The following is a 17,105-nucleotide window of genomic DNA, read 5'->3' on the forward strand; positions in this document are numbered from 1 at the left end:
GATTTTGATATCAAATACACACCAATATATACTCACAAGATTTTAATCATATTTAAAAAATGAAAGAAACATACACAAAACATGACAATGATATACACAAAATCAGCCAATGGTTGCAACAGAGATTGCAGAGCCACATCCTGATTGGTCCTTTAAAGCCTAACGGCTTAGTCTATTTTGCTTACGGCAGCCGTTAGCGAGTGAATGAGCGGACGTGTCGGCCCCGCCCACCTCCACTGTTGAATTTCCCTTGACCACGCCCACCGCCACTTACTCCTCCCAAACCAACTCCACCACCACTTAGCCAGGATAGACCGGCACCTCTCCCTCTGGTAGTTCTGTCACGGGGAGCCAATCGGTATGCACCTATCGATTCATGAGAGAGATGTCAGTAACCATGTGAGAGCTGTAAGGTGGGCTAAAGATTCATAATTTAAACCATTCAAAACAATCATCACAGCCTTTTCTACTTAAACAGAAGCTGCTTATGTTGCATATATCCAGCAGGTGGCACTATCAACGGATGTTCAAACCGTATGGTACATCTAGCGGTGGAGGAAAATTCAAAATATTGGAGAGACAAGTTTAGCCAAGTAACAGTTCTTCTCGGTTTCTTTTGATTGTTATCAGAAATAATCTACAGGCACTCTATTGTTTGTGAATGTGTACTGGAAGTTAAGCTGTCACAAAAGTGTTTATGCGCAGTAACGTTTGTTTATGTTGTTAAGATGAAATGTCTATATGGGATGTAGTAAATCTCAATGAGTGAGTGTGGTAATGGGTATGCAGACGTACCTGCAGGTGGTTGTCTAGACGGTAATGGTCGGGTGAAGTTGCTTTGCCCTCCACGAGGCTCACTGTAAGTCCCTCTGTGAGTGACAGCTGTCACTGGAGTGTTCCAGGCCGAGCCACGGCCACCTTCACGGCGAGGGTAGTTACCTTAAACGCATTAATTTTGAATCACCTGTTACCGATGGACCACTTATCAAAGTAGATCGGTCTATTTGTGTGACAAAAAATGTGCCTGTACCAGCAAGCAGAACATTCTTGGGGCCTGGCGGTGAAAAAAAGCGCGTATGGCTCTGAAAGCCCCTCCCTCTGGTTCCTCCAGTGAACAAGCCTCTAGCTGGTGGCTTGGCTCCTCCTTTTGGTGGGCGTTTTGGTGGGGCCAGGCCGGTGAGCGGGCCGACATCCTTGTATTCTGCAGCCACGAAATCATCTACATGCATGGAAGGAGGCCGACTGGTGTTCTGCTTGCGTTGACGGAAAATGTCATGCGGTCGATTAAGCTGCCCGAACGAACCACGGCCCCGACCTCGAGGGGCTGCCATGATGTGCGCTCGTTTTGCAGGCTCCACATAGTCGGACTTCCCGCTGTGAACAAAGAAACAGATTTGTAGGTAAATAGTTTATTAACTTTTGCTTGGTATGTGCATGTTTGAGTACATTTAGACAGACACTGTGAGGCATACCTGGTGATAAAGGTCTCGTTTTTGTGCTTGCCCAGTCTGAAGCCTTTGGATGTTTTGTTATGCCCCGGGGAGGTGGGTTCACTGAGAAATGATCGTTCTAACTCCGCCTTCAGGTCCAAGTCCGTACAACATTGCTGGGCTAGTGCAACTAGGTCTACTTTCACCTGTAACATGTTAATACACATGCAAATTTTATCTTAAATGTCCCATTTTCTTAAAATTTGGATCTTGGAGCGGTTTAACTAAGCCTATCCATTTGTTTGGTTTTATATCATATTTTTACAAATTCATGCAGTTTCTCACCATGTCGGCTTCAGTCTCCATATCATCGGATTGGAATGGAGAGAACCACAAAGCCTTAAGCTGCTCATCCAGGACATCTGAGAGAACATAAACCGTCCTGAAAACCAGTGAGAAAGAAAAGATCAGAAAAACATCTTTGTTTTGCAACCATTCATAATTGACCCATCACTAAGCCCTCCCTTAAATCGCAGTATTTCAATAGTAAAGTGATAAAGGAACACACACACATCCTCCTCCTCTCTCTGTTACCTGTGGTTGAACTGCGTCTGGAGGGGTTCAGGCGGAGGCAGAGTGGGCTCAGTCTCAGGCTCTGCACTCACGGAAGCATCTCCAGAGCTTTCGATAATCTGCCTCAGCCCGGCCACGTTCTCAAGCAGAGTCTCCAAAGACTCATCCTCTTTACAGAGCTCCTATACACATGAGACAAGAATACAGCAAAATAAAAGATTCATTTGAGTGTCGTCTTTCAACTAGGCTGTAGGTAAGAGGTTCATTGTGATGCATACTGTGACATGTTTCTCCAGTTCTGGTAGAGGATGCTCCCCTGACTCCTCCTTCCATTGCAGCAGCTGTTTCATGTCAGTCACACTGAGCGCCAAAGAGCGACTGTCTATGTCTTCATCCTGTTATCACATGATTATTAATAAATATTAATATTGCAGAGATACACGCAAACCATTACTGTGGTAAATTGCAAAGGATAATGGGCGAGCTGTAAAATTATTCCTAAACATGCACCATTACATTTATAGGTATGAGAAATGTCATGTGTAATGAAAATTTTATCACAGAAATCTATATTTGTCCTTCTGTTTCAGTTAATTAACACTACATCAATGTTTAAAAGAATACAACCTACAGAACATGTAAAACTGAATCTTAATGATAAACAAACATCTTCATGGCTAAATTATATATGAAAAATAAATCAAAATAAATAAACCAAAAAATTGAAACAGGAGATGGTTGTGGCTAGGGCTGTCAAGCGATTCATCGCATCAGGAATAAAAGTTTGTTTACACATAATAAATATCTGTGTACTTTGAATATTAATTTAAACAATAAACTCTAATATTAATAAACAAAATTAATATTCAAAGTACACAGACATTTATTAAGTAAACCCAAGCTTTTATTCTGGATGCTTTCAACAGCCCTACTTGTGGACCAGTGTTGTTTGCGTCCTAATAAAATGTCTATATAAACCTACACAGCTCTATGTAAACACATTGTGTTGAAGGCCTACCATAGCTTCGCTGCTCACAATCTGTCTCAAAAAGTCAAATACGGCAGACAAAAGCTCGGCCGATTCTTTATTAAAGGAGGCAATTTCTCTGCGGATCAAAGAGGAAACTGTCGAGCTGTGTTTCTTTAAAGAGCTGCAACACAAACATCAGTGTTAATGGCACAAAGTAAAACACAAAATGACTATATAAATAAATAAACATCAATACATCCTCACACCTTTTCAGGTGGTAGAGCCCATAGTCATGTTCTGTGAGAAACATCATAGTCCTCAAGCAAGTCAGCTGCAGCGTGAAGCTACTGTGCGCATTTCCCAACCCTTCCACCATTCCGTCGCATATGCAGGCCATCACCTCTTTGGTCGGCAATCCGTTGGCCAGCTGCTCCGCCTCGGACAACGACGCCTCGCCCGAGCCGCTCACGACCAGTGACACATCCTGGTCGCAAAGAGACTGAATGATGGAAGCTGTCAGTTCAGCGTTCTGCTGCACAGTCACGCCAGCGTCAGCCGGTACGAGGAGCATTGCCAGGAAAGATCGAAAGAGGTCCGGCTGTTTGTCCTCAACTTTCCCTTCAGTCCGGCCCTCGCTGCGTGTAGATGCGCCCTCACTGCGTGTCCCCAGCAGGGACAACATGGCAGCCTTGCACGCCCGTTGAGATGCCAGCGAGTCGAGAAGTGCTAGAAGTCTCATCAAACGAGAGCCAGCTGCCTCCCTAAACACACAACATAGACATCATTTAAACACATAGTGATGTATTAATGAAACTTCTACTTTATATTTGATCATATTATTGTGTCTTACTGTTGCATTTCCTCTTGCAGCTGCTCCAGCAAAGTTTTCATCACTAGTGTGGCAGTGGGTGCAGCAAGATCACAGAGCTGAATGCAGACCCTGCGGAGCATAGAGAGCAGCGGAGGACAGCTGCATACACATACGCATCGCAGCCCATCCTGTAACGCCCGAGCCTGAGCATGCAGGTGCACACTCCACAGTTTACGCGTGTTCATTGCCACCCCAATGTCCTGCACAGAGAGTGCCTGATAGAGAAGGAAGGAGTGTAAGAGAGAGAGAGGATTGATTTATAAAGCACTTCTTAATTTAGGATTTGTGCACATCTGCGCTTAATATTAAAACTAGGCCACATTATAATTCAGTGTCTAACAATTTTACATATCTGTGCTAGTGCACCTTAAACCAGGATCTGGCACAGTTGGAAAATCAAGGGATCTGCATTGTTGTTTTGCTTTCTAATACTGTATGTCCTAGTAATGAATAAAGGGTTGCACAAGTTCACAGTACCTACATGGAAAACAGGACTGTAAACAAAAGTGCTACCGAATAAAGTTTGTTTTACAATTGTTGTCAAAAGAATTCACAATAACACTTGGATGTCTTGGACTGTAGTATAGTATATTTTTTAAGATAATTAAATACCGCTATCAGTCAAATTCATCTTAAAAAAATGTTATGTGATTTTCTCTATTAGGCCAATAAATTGCACACAAGAGTACATGAAATTTTTTTAAACGTGTCCTATTTTGTTTTCAGTTTTATTGTCAAATTCAGGTTAAAGCTTTACCTTTAAGTTCAAGCTTTCAAAGAAGTTTTAAATCGGTTCTTACTCTTATTATGTTTCCAATTTCTTTGTATTCCTTTCTACTTCCATTTACACAGTGGTCAACTCTTGATGTGTTTATTTGTGCTACATAAGTAAGTAAATGAATGAGAATGAAAGAATGAATAGTAGTTTAAATCACATTTTATATTAGCTTTTATTTTTTAAGTTGATTGTTTTTAAACTGTTTAACATCTTTAGCATATGGTTTCGTCATTTTTTTATATGTTTATTTTTATATTATATAGCTATATAAGCTTATTTGTATTTTAGGTTTCTTTATTGTTTTTATTTATTTTCAGTTTATCATTCTAGTGCCTTAACATAAACATTTTGGTCGGTGTTTTAGAATATTTCAGAAATGTTTAAATAGTTTTAGAAAACTATAATAAACATAAGGAAGTGACATGTGAGTTTCTAACCATTGTGATTCTTAGGACAAAGAGTCAATAATGATGATAAATTTACAAAATTATCAAATGTGCAGTTTTAACAGAAGTTCGTCTTAATATCATGGTTATTTTCAATACCGGTATATTGTGAAAACTTTTTAAAACAAATTTAAAACTAAGGTTTTATACCATTCAATATCTTTGATGAGTTTCCAACTTGTCGGACTTGGGCATTTATCCTGCCAAGACTATAGATCTCTGACCTTAAAGTGCCGTGTAGGTATCTAGCTTATAAGGGTATTTAACAGAGCTCATGACTGCGAAACAATAAGCAACAAACTGCCTTAGACCCTACTTTCCATACTCCAGTACCTGTGTGGTCTGCATGGGCAAAGGCAGAGGCAGCAATTCAGACAGCAGACTGAGGCTGCTGTAGATGTTCTCAGGAGCAGCCAATATAGAGTTCAACACTTCCTTTAGCATCAGAGACCAGCTGTTCCCCGCCACAGTCTCCTCCGACCCGGTCTCCTGCTGGCTAACCGCATGCGTGAATGTCAACAACGTCTCTGTCACGTCTACCTGGATGCGCAGCTCCTCAGCATCCAATCGTCCCGTCGTCGGAGTGGAACATAGGATCTTGTGAAGTGTGACGCAGACGGAGGGCACGCGCACGTCACGGAACTCGCAGGTCCCACCGCTCAGTAGTTCGATGAGCATGGTGCGGATGAGCCTGAGCGAGCAGGAGGCCACCGACAGCATCATGAGCTTCTGCGCTGTGGGACCCATTGGCCCAACCAGTCGCCATGGCAGCAGAAGCAGCGTTGTAAGCTTCTGGAGGACTTTAATAAAAGTGTCCATTCCCTCCGCGCTGAAGAGGGTTATTATGGCCTGGTTCCACTTTAAGTCCTTCTGCTGACCTACATACATTGAGTCAGGAACTAAAATGTAATCATATTTGGTGCTTGTATTTAATAACTGTCTAGTCATTTGGGCTTGTCTAAGCATCGTACAAAAGCTCTGCATAATTAAACTTAATCATTAGACTTAATGTAGTAATGTATGCGTGTGTTTGTGAAAGTACCTGGAACAGTGGGTGGAGGACAGGAAATGTGGCACAAGACTCTGAGAGCAGTTACAAGACCCACCCCTTCAGCTGTCATCAAGTGCTCAAGATTCTAAAGGAAGAGCACAATAAAAGTTAAACATTCTACTTCCGCTAGATGTCACTTTCCTTGTACATTGGGTGGATGTAACAACTGGGAACATATCCTTCATTCATTGCCTAATTAACATTGGATGCGGGTGTGTCGTGGAATTTAACATCACCTTCATATAAAAGGCAACGGTTCATTTGATTGCAGCCTCCATTTACAGCTAATTTTGTAAAAAAAATATTGCCATTGCCATAAAGTCTAATATACAGGATTGTGTCTCTTCATTTCAGATTTTAATTCACCATTGTAATGTGATATTTACTGATCTATTTAGAAATATCTATATCTTTATATCTATGGGAATTGTATTCGATCTATACCCAGACAGCAAGCAACCATTGAATTAATGTTAAAATATAGTTAATTTGTCAATGTCAATTGCATTGAATCAATATCACTTTTGCACCAGCAATTAATGTTGAAAAAAATTAGAAATTTCAACAAATCAACATAATAATGATCAGTTTTTGATTTACCTCTTGACTCTTGTATTTTAATGTTACGTTTTCTTTAACTGGTCATGTTTAAAAGTCAACTTTTCAAAACATCTCTTTCTCTATCAATGTATAAGTGTTCTTATTTAAGCACTGTAAACGTGGAAAGTGGTAAAAGAGTTGCCTGATCACTATAATGGTGAATTTGTTGAAATTTAAAAATGTCTACATTAATTGCAGGTGCAAAAATGTAATCCAATGTACATTGACAAATCAACTATTTGTTAACATTGATTCAACGGTTTCTTGCTATCTGGGTAAACATTGACTCGAACCGGAACATCAGAATTGATACCCAGCCTTAACAGAGACATTTCTCAAAACATCTTTTGTGTTCCAAAGGGGAAAGAGTCTTATACAGGTGTGCAATAACATCAGGATGCATAAACATTCTGGGTTGAGAAACGCATACGCTCACAAAACCTCACCTGCTTTATGTAGTCAATAAGCGTAGGGATGCCACTGATATCAAAATGCAGCTTTTCAAGGGGTTCCAACCACTTAGACAGCTCTAAAAGACATTGAATCATGAAGTCCGTAAAAATGAACGCACTCCGATTTACAAAGAGCCTGCACGGCCTTCAAAGCATAAGACTTCAGGCTTTCTTGGCTGATATTAAACTTCTTAGTGACTCACCTTGAAGTTTAGCATTGTTTTCATCAGCTTTGCAAACACTGAGAAGTGGAGCAGCGTAGTGCTCCATCATTCTCAGATCACCTGACGACTGCACCACCAAAAGCACAAGCATGCAGGCGTAGTTATACGTGACAGATTTCCTTGCTTTGCCTTCCCTGTAGACATACAAGAAGCATTTAAAGCAAATACAAATATTTTGGAAAGGGCATATTGTGAGCTACAAAGAAATTCTTGTATTTTCAATATGGTCTCGGGCTGCTGGATCCAAGTATAAATGTCTAAACATGTTTATTCTTACCCTTGACCCTCTTTGGCATGGTGTTCTACAAGGTTGACCAGACAGCTGAGGTTATTTTCCAAGCTGAATGCATGTGCGACAGCATTTCGGCCGGTGGTGCTGAAGCTAATGAGATACAAGCCGTGAAGCGTTGCCAAAACATCTGGGTTATCGCCATCTTCCAGCTCAGCCCCATTCAGCTCAGCTACTCCTTGTACCGCATGTAGAGTCTGCATGAGCCACATCCAAAAACCGTCTTCTATTGACACCTCACCAACTGCGGGAGCATCTTCTGCCTCAGCCTCTGAGAGAAGAGTCAGTGGGGCCAGGTGAGAGGGAGGAGTCAGATGAGTGAGTGGGGTGAGGAGACGAAGCAGCAGGTTGATGGCTTCATGCTGGCTGAGGAGAAAGAGGAGGCCCTGCTGGGACTGCGACAGGAAATGCATCAGTTCTCTGACAGCCTGAAGGACTCCGATATGGACACATGTAGCAGGATACGACAAGACAACTGCCAGGGATTCCAGAAAGTGACAAGCATGCATGTAACTGTAAAAAAAATATTGAAGCAGGGTTATTGAGAAGTATTTACATGGTTTAGTCTAAAGACTAATTAACACTGATCCAGTGACAACAACAACCTCAAACACCAACAAACTCAACACAATTCACAAACTAAACACAATTCACATCCATCCAATAAACACCAATACGATCCAACAGACTTTAACAAACATTAGCCTTAAGGTTTTGTTAACAAAACAATAACATATTCAAAATGTAAAAGTTATTGTACAATCAACCACATTGTTAAAATAATCCCTGTTCAGAAAGCTTTCAGTTTTATTGTAGTTGTGTTAAATATTTCTTATTAGATTTATATTATAGTATTTTTGAAAATCTTTTGTGTTTTCGCCATTTTTTATTTATTTGCTATATAATTACCATTTATTTTTATTAAAAAATAATATTTGTTAAAGTCCTAGTGCACCACCTTGAAATCTGCAGCATTATTTCGTGTTGACTTAATTTCAACAGAAATATGCGGAGGCTCGAGAAACAACGAATGGCCCCGCCCCCTTATAAAATAACCAATAGGTTTTTGTTAATGGCACAGTCAGTCTGACAAAGCTGCATCTAAAAGCGTGATAGCCACAATGTTGTAAAAGTCAATTGAAAAGAATAGGAAGATCAATGGTCTTCTTTACTCATCAAGGGTGTGATGTCTGATTTCTTCTATACAGCCTCAACATTCAACATACTGTATAGACTTTAAAAGGGTCACATATGTTTTGTTTTCTCAGCAGATTTGTGTGTATGAATGTGCATATAATCAGCTATGTGCTATCGTGTCTCTCAACCAGAGCATCCTCACTTGCAACCACTCAGACACTCACTTACCACAGCTTGCGTGACACTGACACAAAATTAACAAATGAAGCCTTTAATGTTAATGTTTACACTATCTGGATCATCTCTCATCTACATTATGTGTTATTCACCATGTAGGACATAATAAATGTGCAAACAAGTGGCTGTCATGAGGCACCGCTTCAGCAGCTCTGCTAGTGAAGGGGGCTGGACTCTTCCGACTATTCCATTATTGTAAATTATTATCTTGCAAAAAAATGAGTAAACGTGCTGCAGTATGTATGCCAGGCCACTAGTTGGCGATGTCACTTTGTAAAACTCCTGTGTTTGACTATACCGTTTTCACAAATGTTGCGTTTTTGTAGTTTAAATAGAGAATTAAATTTTGTTTTTTAAATTTGCACTTTAAAACTTGCATTTGAAAGTTCTAATTGTCTGGCCCCCAAAACCCTGTTTACATGTGAATGTAAAGTCAAAATGAATAAAAAGTTTTACAGTTTTAGTTGAAAGGGATAAAGCGCAAACGCCCCATTTTTTTTTACCAGGTCCTGTGAATGACTACCACATGTAAGAACATAGAAGGTATAGTTTACCAAAAAATGACAATTCTTTCATCATAATTTATTCACCCTCTTTTCACTGCAAACCTGTTTGATTTTTTTTCTTCTGCAGAAAACATATTGAAGATATTTTGAAGAACGTTGGTAACTTATCCCTTTAAGAGCAAAATAAACAACATTTATCAAAATTGTAGCCACATGGTACCAACCTGTATAGTGTGGGATAGGGGTCATCTCGTTCTGGTGGCCCAGTGATGCGGGCACTGGTGGGAAAAGCTTTTCCAGGAGGCTGTACCATACAGTAAGGCGCTCTCTCCAACAGGTGGAGCAGTTCCTCCAGGAGAACTTGCAGCCTTTCCAAGTCACCTTCTGACAAAGATGCAGATTCCAGCAGAGTATCAATGTCCATTGGGGTTTCCTGCTCTACCTCCTGAGTTTCCCTCTCTCTCTCCTCTCCTTCCCTCTCTGTGCTTTCTCTGTCCCTCTCTCCAACTTTCTTCTCACTATCGACACTTTCTCTCTCACCCGCCTCACCTACGCTGGGATGACGTTCAGCCCAGATGCTTGCAGCTTTCTGCATGTCAGTCAAAATTTCATAAAAATGTGCCTTGTGTAAAATGGCCGCACCCGCTGTAGCAACACGCACAGTCTGGTCCAACAAAAATAGATCCAGCAGACGCTGGTACCCACTCAATCCTTTATCGCCATGGTGACGGTCTCGGAGCAGGGTCTCCATGCCCTGTGGCTCACTGATGATGCCGTCGAGGGAACGCAGCACGTTGAGTTTCAGCGTGGACGAAACGTGTTCCGCAAACAACAAGTCCAACAGGCTGCCAACGATGCCCCTCTCTAGGAGCTCCTGCACAGCCTGGCCACCACAATCAGCCAGGGAAGCGGCCAGTTTGGTGCCTGCTTTAAGCTGGCGCAGGTTCAGAGCGATGGGCTGTGCCAGGGCCGAGTCCAAATTAAGAGCTTCACAGTTCCAATCGATTAGTCTTTTTAAATTCTCCCTCTGCCTATCAGGGTCACTAATGGATAAGAAGCTCAGTCCTTTCACAAGTAAGGCTGGGATTTCCTCCAATGTCGTTACCCAGCCCGCCCCTCGCTCTGCCTCTTGCTCTTCGCTCCAGGACTCTAACAGTTCCGACAATTTAGCCGCAGACTCCGCCCACGGGGAGCTAGGGTCCTGTGTGTCTACCGTTTTGAGGCGCTTCAGTTCCGCCTCGTAACGCGTGAAGTGCGGCGGGGTGAAGTGTTGCAGGGGTCGGAGCTCACGCTCGAACGGATCGTACTGGACGGTTGGTAATGAAGCCAGGTCCTCGGCTGTGTAGTCCAAATCAAATGGAGGGAGTTTGAAAGCACCGCTCTCCAAATCCTCCTCATCGCTGGAGATCTGCTCATAGCCATCGTCACCTTTAGATAAGAATAAAACACTAACTGCATTTCGGTAAATACAGAAAAAATATTATGAGCAGCAGGAGACACACAAACATACATCTATCATCCATATGCTCACCTTCTCCATCTTCATCCATGTCCTCATCAGCGTCGTCTTCCTCATCTTCTTCTTCCACTTCACTTCCTTCCGACTGTGCTTCAACATCCTCTTCGTCATCAACCGGGCCTTCGTCCTCTTCTTGTTCGCCGTCTGAGTAGGTTTCATCTGCAGGGAGAGACCCTCGCTCAGGTGAGACTGGCTCCAGGAAGTCATCACCCTGCTCTGTGTGCTCCTCCTTCACTGGACCTATAGCAAAAAAACATATAGATGGTCACTGCTAATTTACAAATGAAAACTCAGACTTCTCTATACCACTGCATATATACATAAAGACACACATTGACCAGGTGCAGCTATAGCCTCATCATCATCATCGTCTGGTGGAGGAGGCCCTGGGGGGGTCCGTGGCCCTCTGGGTTGTGGTCTGGGTGGGCTTCCGTTGTACTGCTCTTCACTGTCCCACTCTAAAAATTACAAACATGTGCATGTTATTTCTTTCTCATCATGTAGCACGGCAGAGAACGAGTATAATTCTGTGCATAAAAAAGTTTGTTGACCATGCTTGATGTTCCTTTTGGATCCTGGCTGTTGCTGTTGGGGAGGAGGGGGTGGAGGAGGAGGCGGAGAGTCCCGTTCGTGGCTGTGGGGCCGCTCGGCTGTTCCGTACACCGCCAATGTCAAGCATGTGTACCATCCGCGCAGGACTAAATTGTCCGTGTTGATCTTTAATAATAAACAGATGCAATGGAATGGAAACCCGATTTACAGAACTGTTTAGAATTCATTTTATTTACAGACTAAAATACCATCGCTGTCCTTCTGAATGACTTATGACAAAAAAATCCTGAAAAATGGCGATACAAGGTTTTCACAAAAACAGCTGTGAAATCTTAGCACATTTAGAAATGTTTCATTCTTTTTTATAAAAAAAATAGGTATATTTTTAAAAAATATATAAGAAACATATTTTGTATAAAATAAAAATGTATTATATTGTAAAATAATACAAATTTAAAAAATGTAAACGCTGCTGCAATATAAAACTTTCTCTTTATACTTTCTCTTTTACATTACCATTCAAAAGTCATCCATTTAAAAAATATTATTTTATTTTAAATAAAATGTTCATTTTCAAAAGAAAGTACTTTGCTGGCACAATTACATTTTTGTCTACAAAAATAATTTCAAACATTTAACGTACATCTTTTTTTTCAGTTAAGTTTTTCAATTTCTGTTGAAACAGTTTAATCTCAAATATTTATATCAAAGTTTTTACAGTGTTGTTTTTCATCTACTGAAAACTTTCTCCTTAAACAGTAGCTCAAAGGCTTCTCAAGAGGGGAGGAGCAACCAGACTAAAACTCAAATGACACGTGTGAGCAGGAGCTTATAGCTATTAAACAGGCATGTGCAATTATATTGTGGATTATGAGTAATGCACATGTACATACAAAACCAGGGAAAGTTGCTTTTTATGTTCTTGAAGAAACCACAAACACATTTGCGTTTATATGAGTTCATTTCCAAGGGGTGTGTCAATAACATTGAAACACGATGCTGAAGTAGGTCTCTTACCTTCCCATTGGGCCTGAAGATGATTGATTTGTTCTCATCATACTCGAGGCTAGCGTGAAATGAAGACCAACATCAGTGATTTAAACAATCAGATGCACACGCTATTCAAGAGAGCAAGCGTGAAATTGTGTGCAAGTGTACTGTATTTCTCGCTAAGCCAGTTATACCCAGGTGAGGTGAGTATATTAATGAGTGTTTCAGTACCTGCCAAGCCTGTCAAACACTGGGGCGTTGGGTTTGGACACATTGTTGAAGAACAAGTCCAACTGGAATGCGTGAGGGGAAGTCTCCCTGAAATAAAACACAGCAAGGGGCATTGTAACTGTCAAAACACAGGCATAAATACTTCGATTTGCCAGCACAGCTTAGAGGTGATATGTTATAGGTTCCTCACCTTCAGCTCAGTACTCCTGACTTATTCTCATTGTAATGTATGCATGATGATCATATCCAAAAATAATGACGAAAAATAGCTTGATATTTACTATATTATCAAAACAAACTTCTCATTGTTCCATTCACGTTTTGGAGACAAGGAAGATAGAAGGATGAGATCATGGGAAAAGCAGAGAGTGGTCTGAGAATAGGGGGTGTGGTGAATCTGTTTTTAAAGAGGGAACAATAGGGACCACAGAAACCATTTCAATTTCCTCAATGTCCTCCAGCCAATTCATCCGAGGATACCATAGCATTACTCATGTGCTTCTATCCTATTGTGTACTATAGAAGCACCGGGAAAGGTTGTACACACTGTAAACATGGTGGAAGTGATGTTACATGTCACAACATGTAAATTTTCCTGGACGCTTTAATGCAGTGTGGATAGTGCAGACAAACACTAGAGCATGTAAAGAGATTAAAATTTGTATAGCTCACTGAAGAAATAACTTTCTCTACACTTTAGTCTTATTTCCATACCCACATGACTAACTGCATAAAACACAGGTGAAGAAATTTTAAAGATTGTTGAAATAGCTCCATTTCAAAAACAGTGAAAGTGAATGGGGATCGACGCTGTCAGCCACCATCATTCATATTTAAGTGATGTGCCCTTATATCAACTGACAGCTTGGTTTATAACTGTGTGTGTGTGTGTGTGTTTGTGGGTCCTCACCCAAAAGCTCTGCTGTCGGGCAGGTTGCTGTGTGCTTTGATGCCAGGGGGAATGACCCGCACTTCTGTGATCAGGACACCATACGGAAATCGCACAACATCCACATTTGTCAGCTTGTAAGAGAACAGACAGAGAAATATGTTGAGCATCATCAAGATGAGGATAAACGTTATCATTCATACCCTTACTAAAGGCCAGATTTCACACACCGCCGTACAAAAAAATACTGCTTGGCTTTTTTAACCGTTAAAGGTTTTTGAATAAAGATTCCTGAGGTTCAAGGCATTTCAAAACACAAAAACATTCTAAAAAAAAGCAGAGCAGTTGAAAAGTCGTTCTTGGCTTAGCATGCTGTCACTGGCTCCACCAGGCTAGTCCAACCAGTTTCAACAGGGCTGTTGAAATACATCTGTCGGGCAGAAAATCGGTGCAACCATACAGAGCACTCACCGCCAACACACCCCACACCCAACCGAGATCCAAACAACAACACACATTCAAATGAGAAAACAGTTGTATGTACGTGCACATTTAGCTATAAAACAGTAATTCACAGCATGCTTTGGAATTAATACAGTTAGAATTACTACACTTGTTTCTTTAATTGCATTGTTAAGGGTTAAATTAAATGATTATGACAAAATTATATCTTTTTTTCTTTTTTAAAAAAAATTGATTTTATGTTGAAGCTTTGAAATGTTTTATAACGTTCTGTGAAGCATATGCCATATTCTTTCTAAAAACTTTGAAAACTTCAAAATATAATCTAAAAAAACGAAGGACACTTAATTTTAAGGTCTCATGTTTGTGCACCGAGTACCGTTGCAAAACAATTGCCGAAATCGCACAGAACTGAAGACAAATGGATAGGTATAATTGAGGCTTTTGGCGATTATGTCACTGTTTAACCAGTAATTGTAATCCCGATTAGTTTTTTTGATTAATTGTGCAGCTCTAGTATTGTTTTTATTTATTGAGTGTTAGCGGTGTTTGTTTTGACAAGTGAATGTAATGCATCTATGTGTTAGGTTTAATCTTTGTTTGGAGTGCATTTCTGAACAATGACGACACATTTTCAGCAAGTCACAAATATCAATTGATCAATCAGACCCAACTGTTTAAAAGCCAAACAACAAATAAACAAGAAAACAAATCTGCCCTGAAGATTCTCCACAAAAGTCCAACAAATACAATCTACAAGCATTAACCCCGCAAGCAAACCGAAGTAACATCAAACATACGAATATAAAACAATCATGTTATACAAATCAACTGGTCAAAAAAATAACTGGTTACCTGAGTTTTAGCCCATTATAATCAAAACACTAACATAATGATACACAAAAGAAATCTGTAAAAAGGGGGTGCTGTCTACTGATCGCAACGCTTTAACCCAGTCACGTGTACCTGTTGACAGGTAACTGTTGTCAGTAAGGATAAACATAAGATTCAACTTATTTGAGTTTAAGGAACGTTACAAAGTCCGATAGAGTTTTATTTACAACAACATGTGTGCATATTTTAAAACAAATACTACAGACGTCTATTCACAGGTATAAGAGGGTGCCGTTTAATAGCATTGTAAACGTAGCCAACAACAACATAACATTACCTAAGATACCGGTTTGCTTGAATTGGAAAACTCCGACATTGCACTTCAAACAATTAAATGTGGCTTGCTTTGTCATAAATTATCCAAAGCCAGATACGACAATGACCGTAACATAACAGTCGGGTGTGATATTATGAAAATACATACATTGTAATTGTTCAAAATTAAATGAATGTGTCTAAAACTATGTGCTAATTAGCTAGCTGACTGTTGACTGCGCACAGTTCGTTACAATATAAACTTTAAGATCCGCGCGACGACTACTTCAGGGTTTGCGGGACTTTGCGGTATCTGCAACAGGCAGTTAAAATTCATAGATCCGATTAAAATACAAGTTTACCTCTGCATTTTGATGCTTGAACGTATCTAAAAATAGTAGCTCCATTGCGGATTCCCCCGCCATCTTTCTTGATCACATTAGGACTTCCGGTATGCGAAATACTTCCGGAGGTGAAAGCGTGCGCAGGAATCCATCGTGTTTTTAATAAATTAAGTTTTAAACTGTGATCATTTTAAATAGTAACTATTTTTTATACCAAATATACATATTTTGCCCCATATAGCCATATTTATTCATTCCTGTCGTGTATTCCCCAAATGAAGACGATCGTGCAAAACTTGAATTATTACTTTGTAAATTTATATTATATAATATTTGGTCAGCAAAAATAAATAAATAAATAAATAAAGGGGAAAAATGGAAACTAATTGCTATTATTTCTTTCAGATGTTATTTTGTTAATCTAATCTTGAAACAATTTCACTTTTATTTTTTCAATATGACTAAGGATTTTGGGAAATATTTATATCTTGGTTTAATTTTTCTGCTAACACAAGCTTTTTATTTTTGATGTAGTTGTTTTGGGGAGACAGGGTCAAAGGAAATGGATGAGATGTTAAAGCTCATAACTCTTTGTGGTGTATTTCATTTTCATAAATGTAAAGTTAATGTTTGTATGCCAAATATCAGAATTATCGATGTTGATTTAAAACGATTTTATGATTCTTTATCTTCTAAGGGTTCTTTACAAAGAGGATATGCCTGTTATAAGGCATGCCTCTTGATTCTGGACTATGTAATTATTTTTTATACATATATGTATTGTGATTGGTGTCTTCGTTTAATATTATTTCATTTTTGTATATGTTACTGTATGTATCCCTTTATATGTTATGTTTACCCTGTATATCTTTATATAAGAGAACGTCTTTTCAGATTGTTGTATAAAGTAGTGACAGAGATAAGTAAAAACGTAAAATAAATGTACATTTATGTTATATTATACATTCTATATCCAAGTTAATTTTTCATATTGTTGTGAGGGCAAAATAATGTGTTAAAAGTGAAGTCACTCTCTCTTTCATTGAAAAATTCCTCCCCTTCAAGACTCTGGGAAATGCTTATGTCGGTCATACCCTTTGTAAACTCGGTTATCTATGCACATGTTTACCTACATAGTAGGCTACTACTAAAATGGTCGTTAAATCCATGAAGTCCCCATGTGTCGTGTTTCACAGATTAGCGTCGATGGCAGGTAAGCAGGTGTTAATGTGTTATTTGATTAGTTACTGTCAACGAGCCATAAACAGATCCTGAATTCCCTCACATCATGATGGGTGAGAGTTTATGGTTTTTTCAGCGTGCCATGCCACGTCCTTGTTTCTCGGCAGCAGGAGGAGGGCTTTAGCTCGCGCAGGTATCCATTACCTGTATCACGTGGGTGGTG

The 17,105-nt window shown here is 39.9% G+C and overlaps 1 protein-coding gene across 2 annotated transcripts; it reads right to left on the reverse strand.

Annotated features, from left to right (window-relative positions):
• Positions 1 to 27: 27 nt before the first annotated feature.
• Positions 28 to 15,790, reverse strand: virma (vir like m6A methyltransferase associated). Of its 2 annotated transcripts, none has more exons than XM_056763022.1 (23): positions 15,719 to 15,790; positions 13,767 to 13,879; positions 12,857 to 12,943; positions 12,653 to 12,701; positions 11,635 to 11,800; positions 11,416 to 11,541; positions 11,096 to 11,323; positions 9,789 to 10,992; positions 7,673 to 8,197; positions 7,375 to 7,529; positions 7,166 to 7,248; positions 6,111 to 6,204; positions 5,402 to 5,946; positions 3,824 to 4,059; positions 3,240 to 3,734; positions 3,022 to 3,154; positions 2,282 to 2,398; positions 2,025 to 2,185; positions 1,776 to 1,872; positions 1,473 to 1,636; positions 1,031 to 1,374; positions 796 to 939; positions 28 to 366 (listed from the first exon to the last, which is right to left on the reverse strand). In XM_056763022.1, the coding sequence occupies exons 1-23, from the start codon at positions 15,779 to 15,781 to the stop codon at positions 194 to 196; spliced, it is 5,502 nt and encodes a 1,833-aa protein (XP_056619000.1). In that variant the 5' UTR covers positions 15,782 to 15,790; the 3' UTR covers positions 28 to 193. The 2 variants fall into 2 exon arrangements, with proteins under 2 accessions (XP_056619000.1, XP_056618999.1); XM_056763021.1 differs by having other exon boundaries at positions 9,789 to 11,016.
• Positions 15,791 to 17,105: the final 1,315 nt, after the last annotated feature.

The sequence above is a fragment of the Triplophysa dalaica genome, chromosome 12, assembly GCF_015846415.1.
Source record: "Triplophysa dalaica isolate WHDGS20190420 chromosome 12, ASM1584641v1, whole genome shotgun sequence".
In the NCBI taxonomy this organism is placed as follows: domain Eukaryota; kingdom Metazoa; phylum Chordata; class Actinopteri; order Cypriniformes; family Nemacheilidae; genus Triplophysa; species Triplophysa dalaica.

What these genes read in the sequence shown, in the direction of transcription:
- virma (XM_056763021.1), bottom strand. Translation starts at nt 15,781, where the DNA reads ATGGCGGGGGAATCCGCAATGGAGCTACTATTTTTAGATACGTTCAAG. An exon ending in TCTTCAGGCCCAATGGGAAG is followed by an intron (nt 11,801 to 12,652) that starts GTAAGAGACCTA and finishes TTATTATTAAAG; the next exon opens with ATCAACACGGACAATTTAGT. An exon ending in CAAAAGGAACATCAAGCATG is followed by an intron (nt 11,542 to 11,634) that starts GTCAACAAACTT and finishes TGTAATTTTTAG; the next exon opens with AGTGGGACAGTGAAGAGCAG.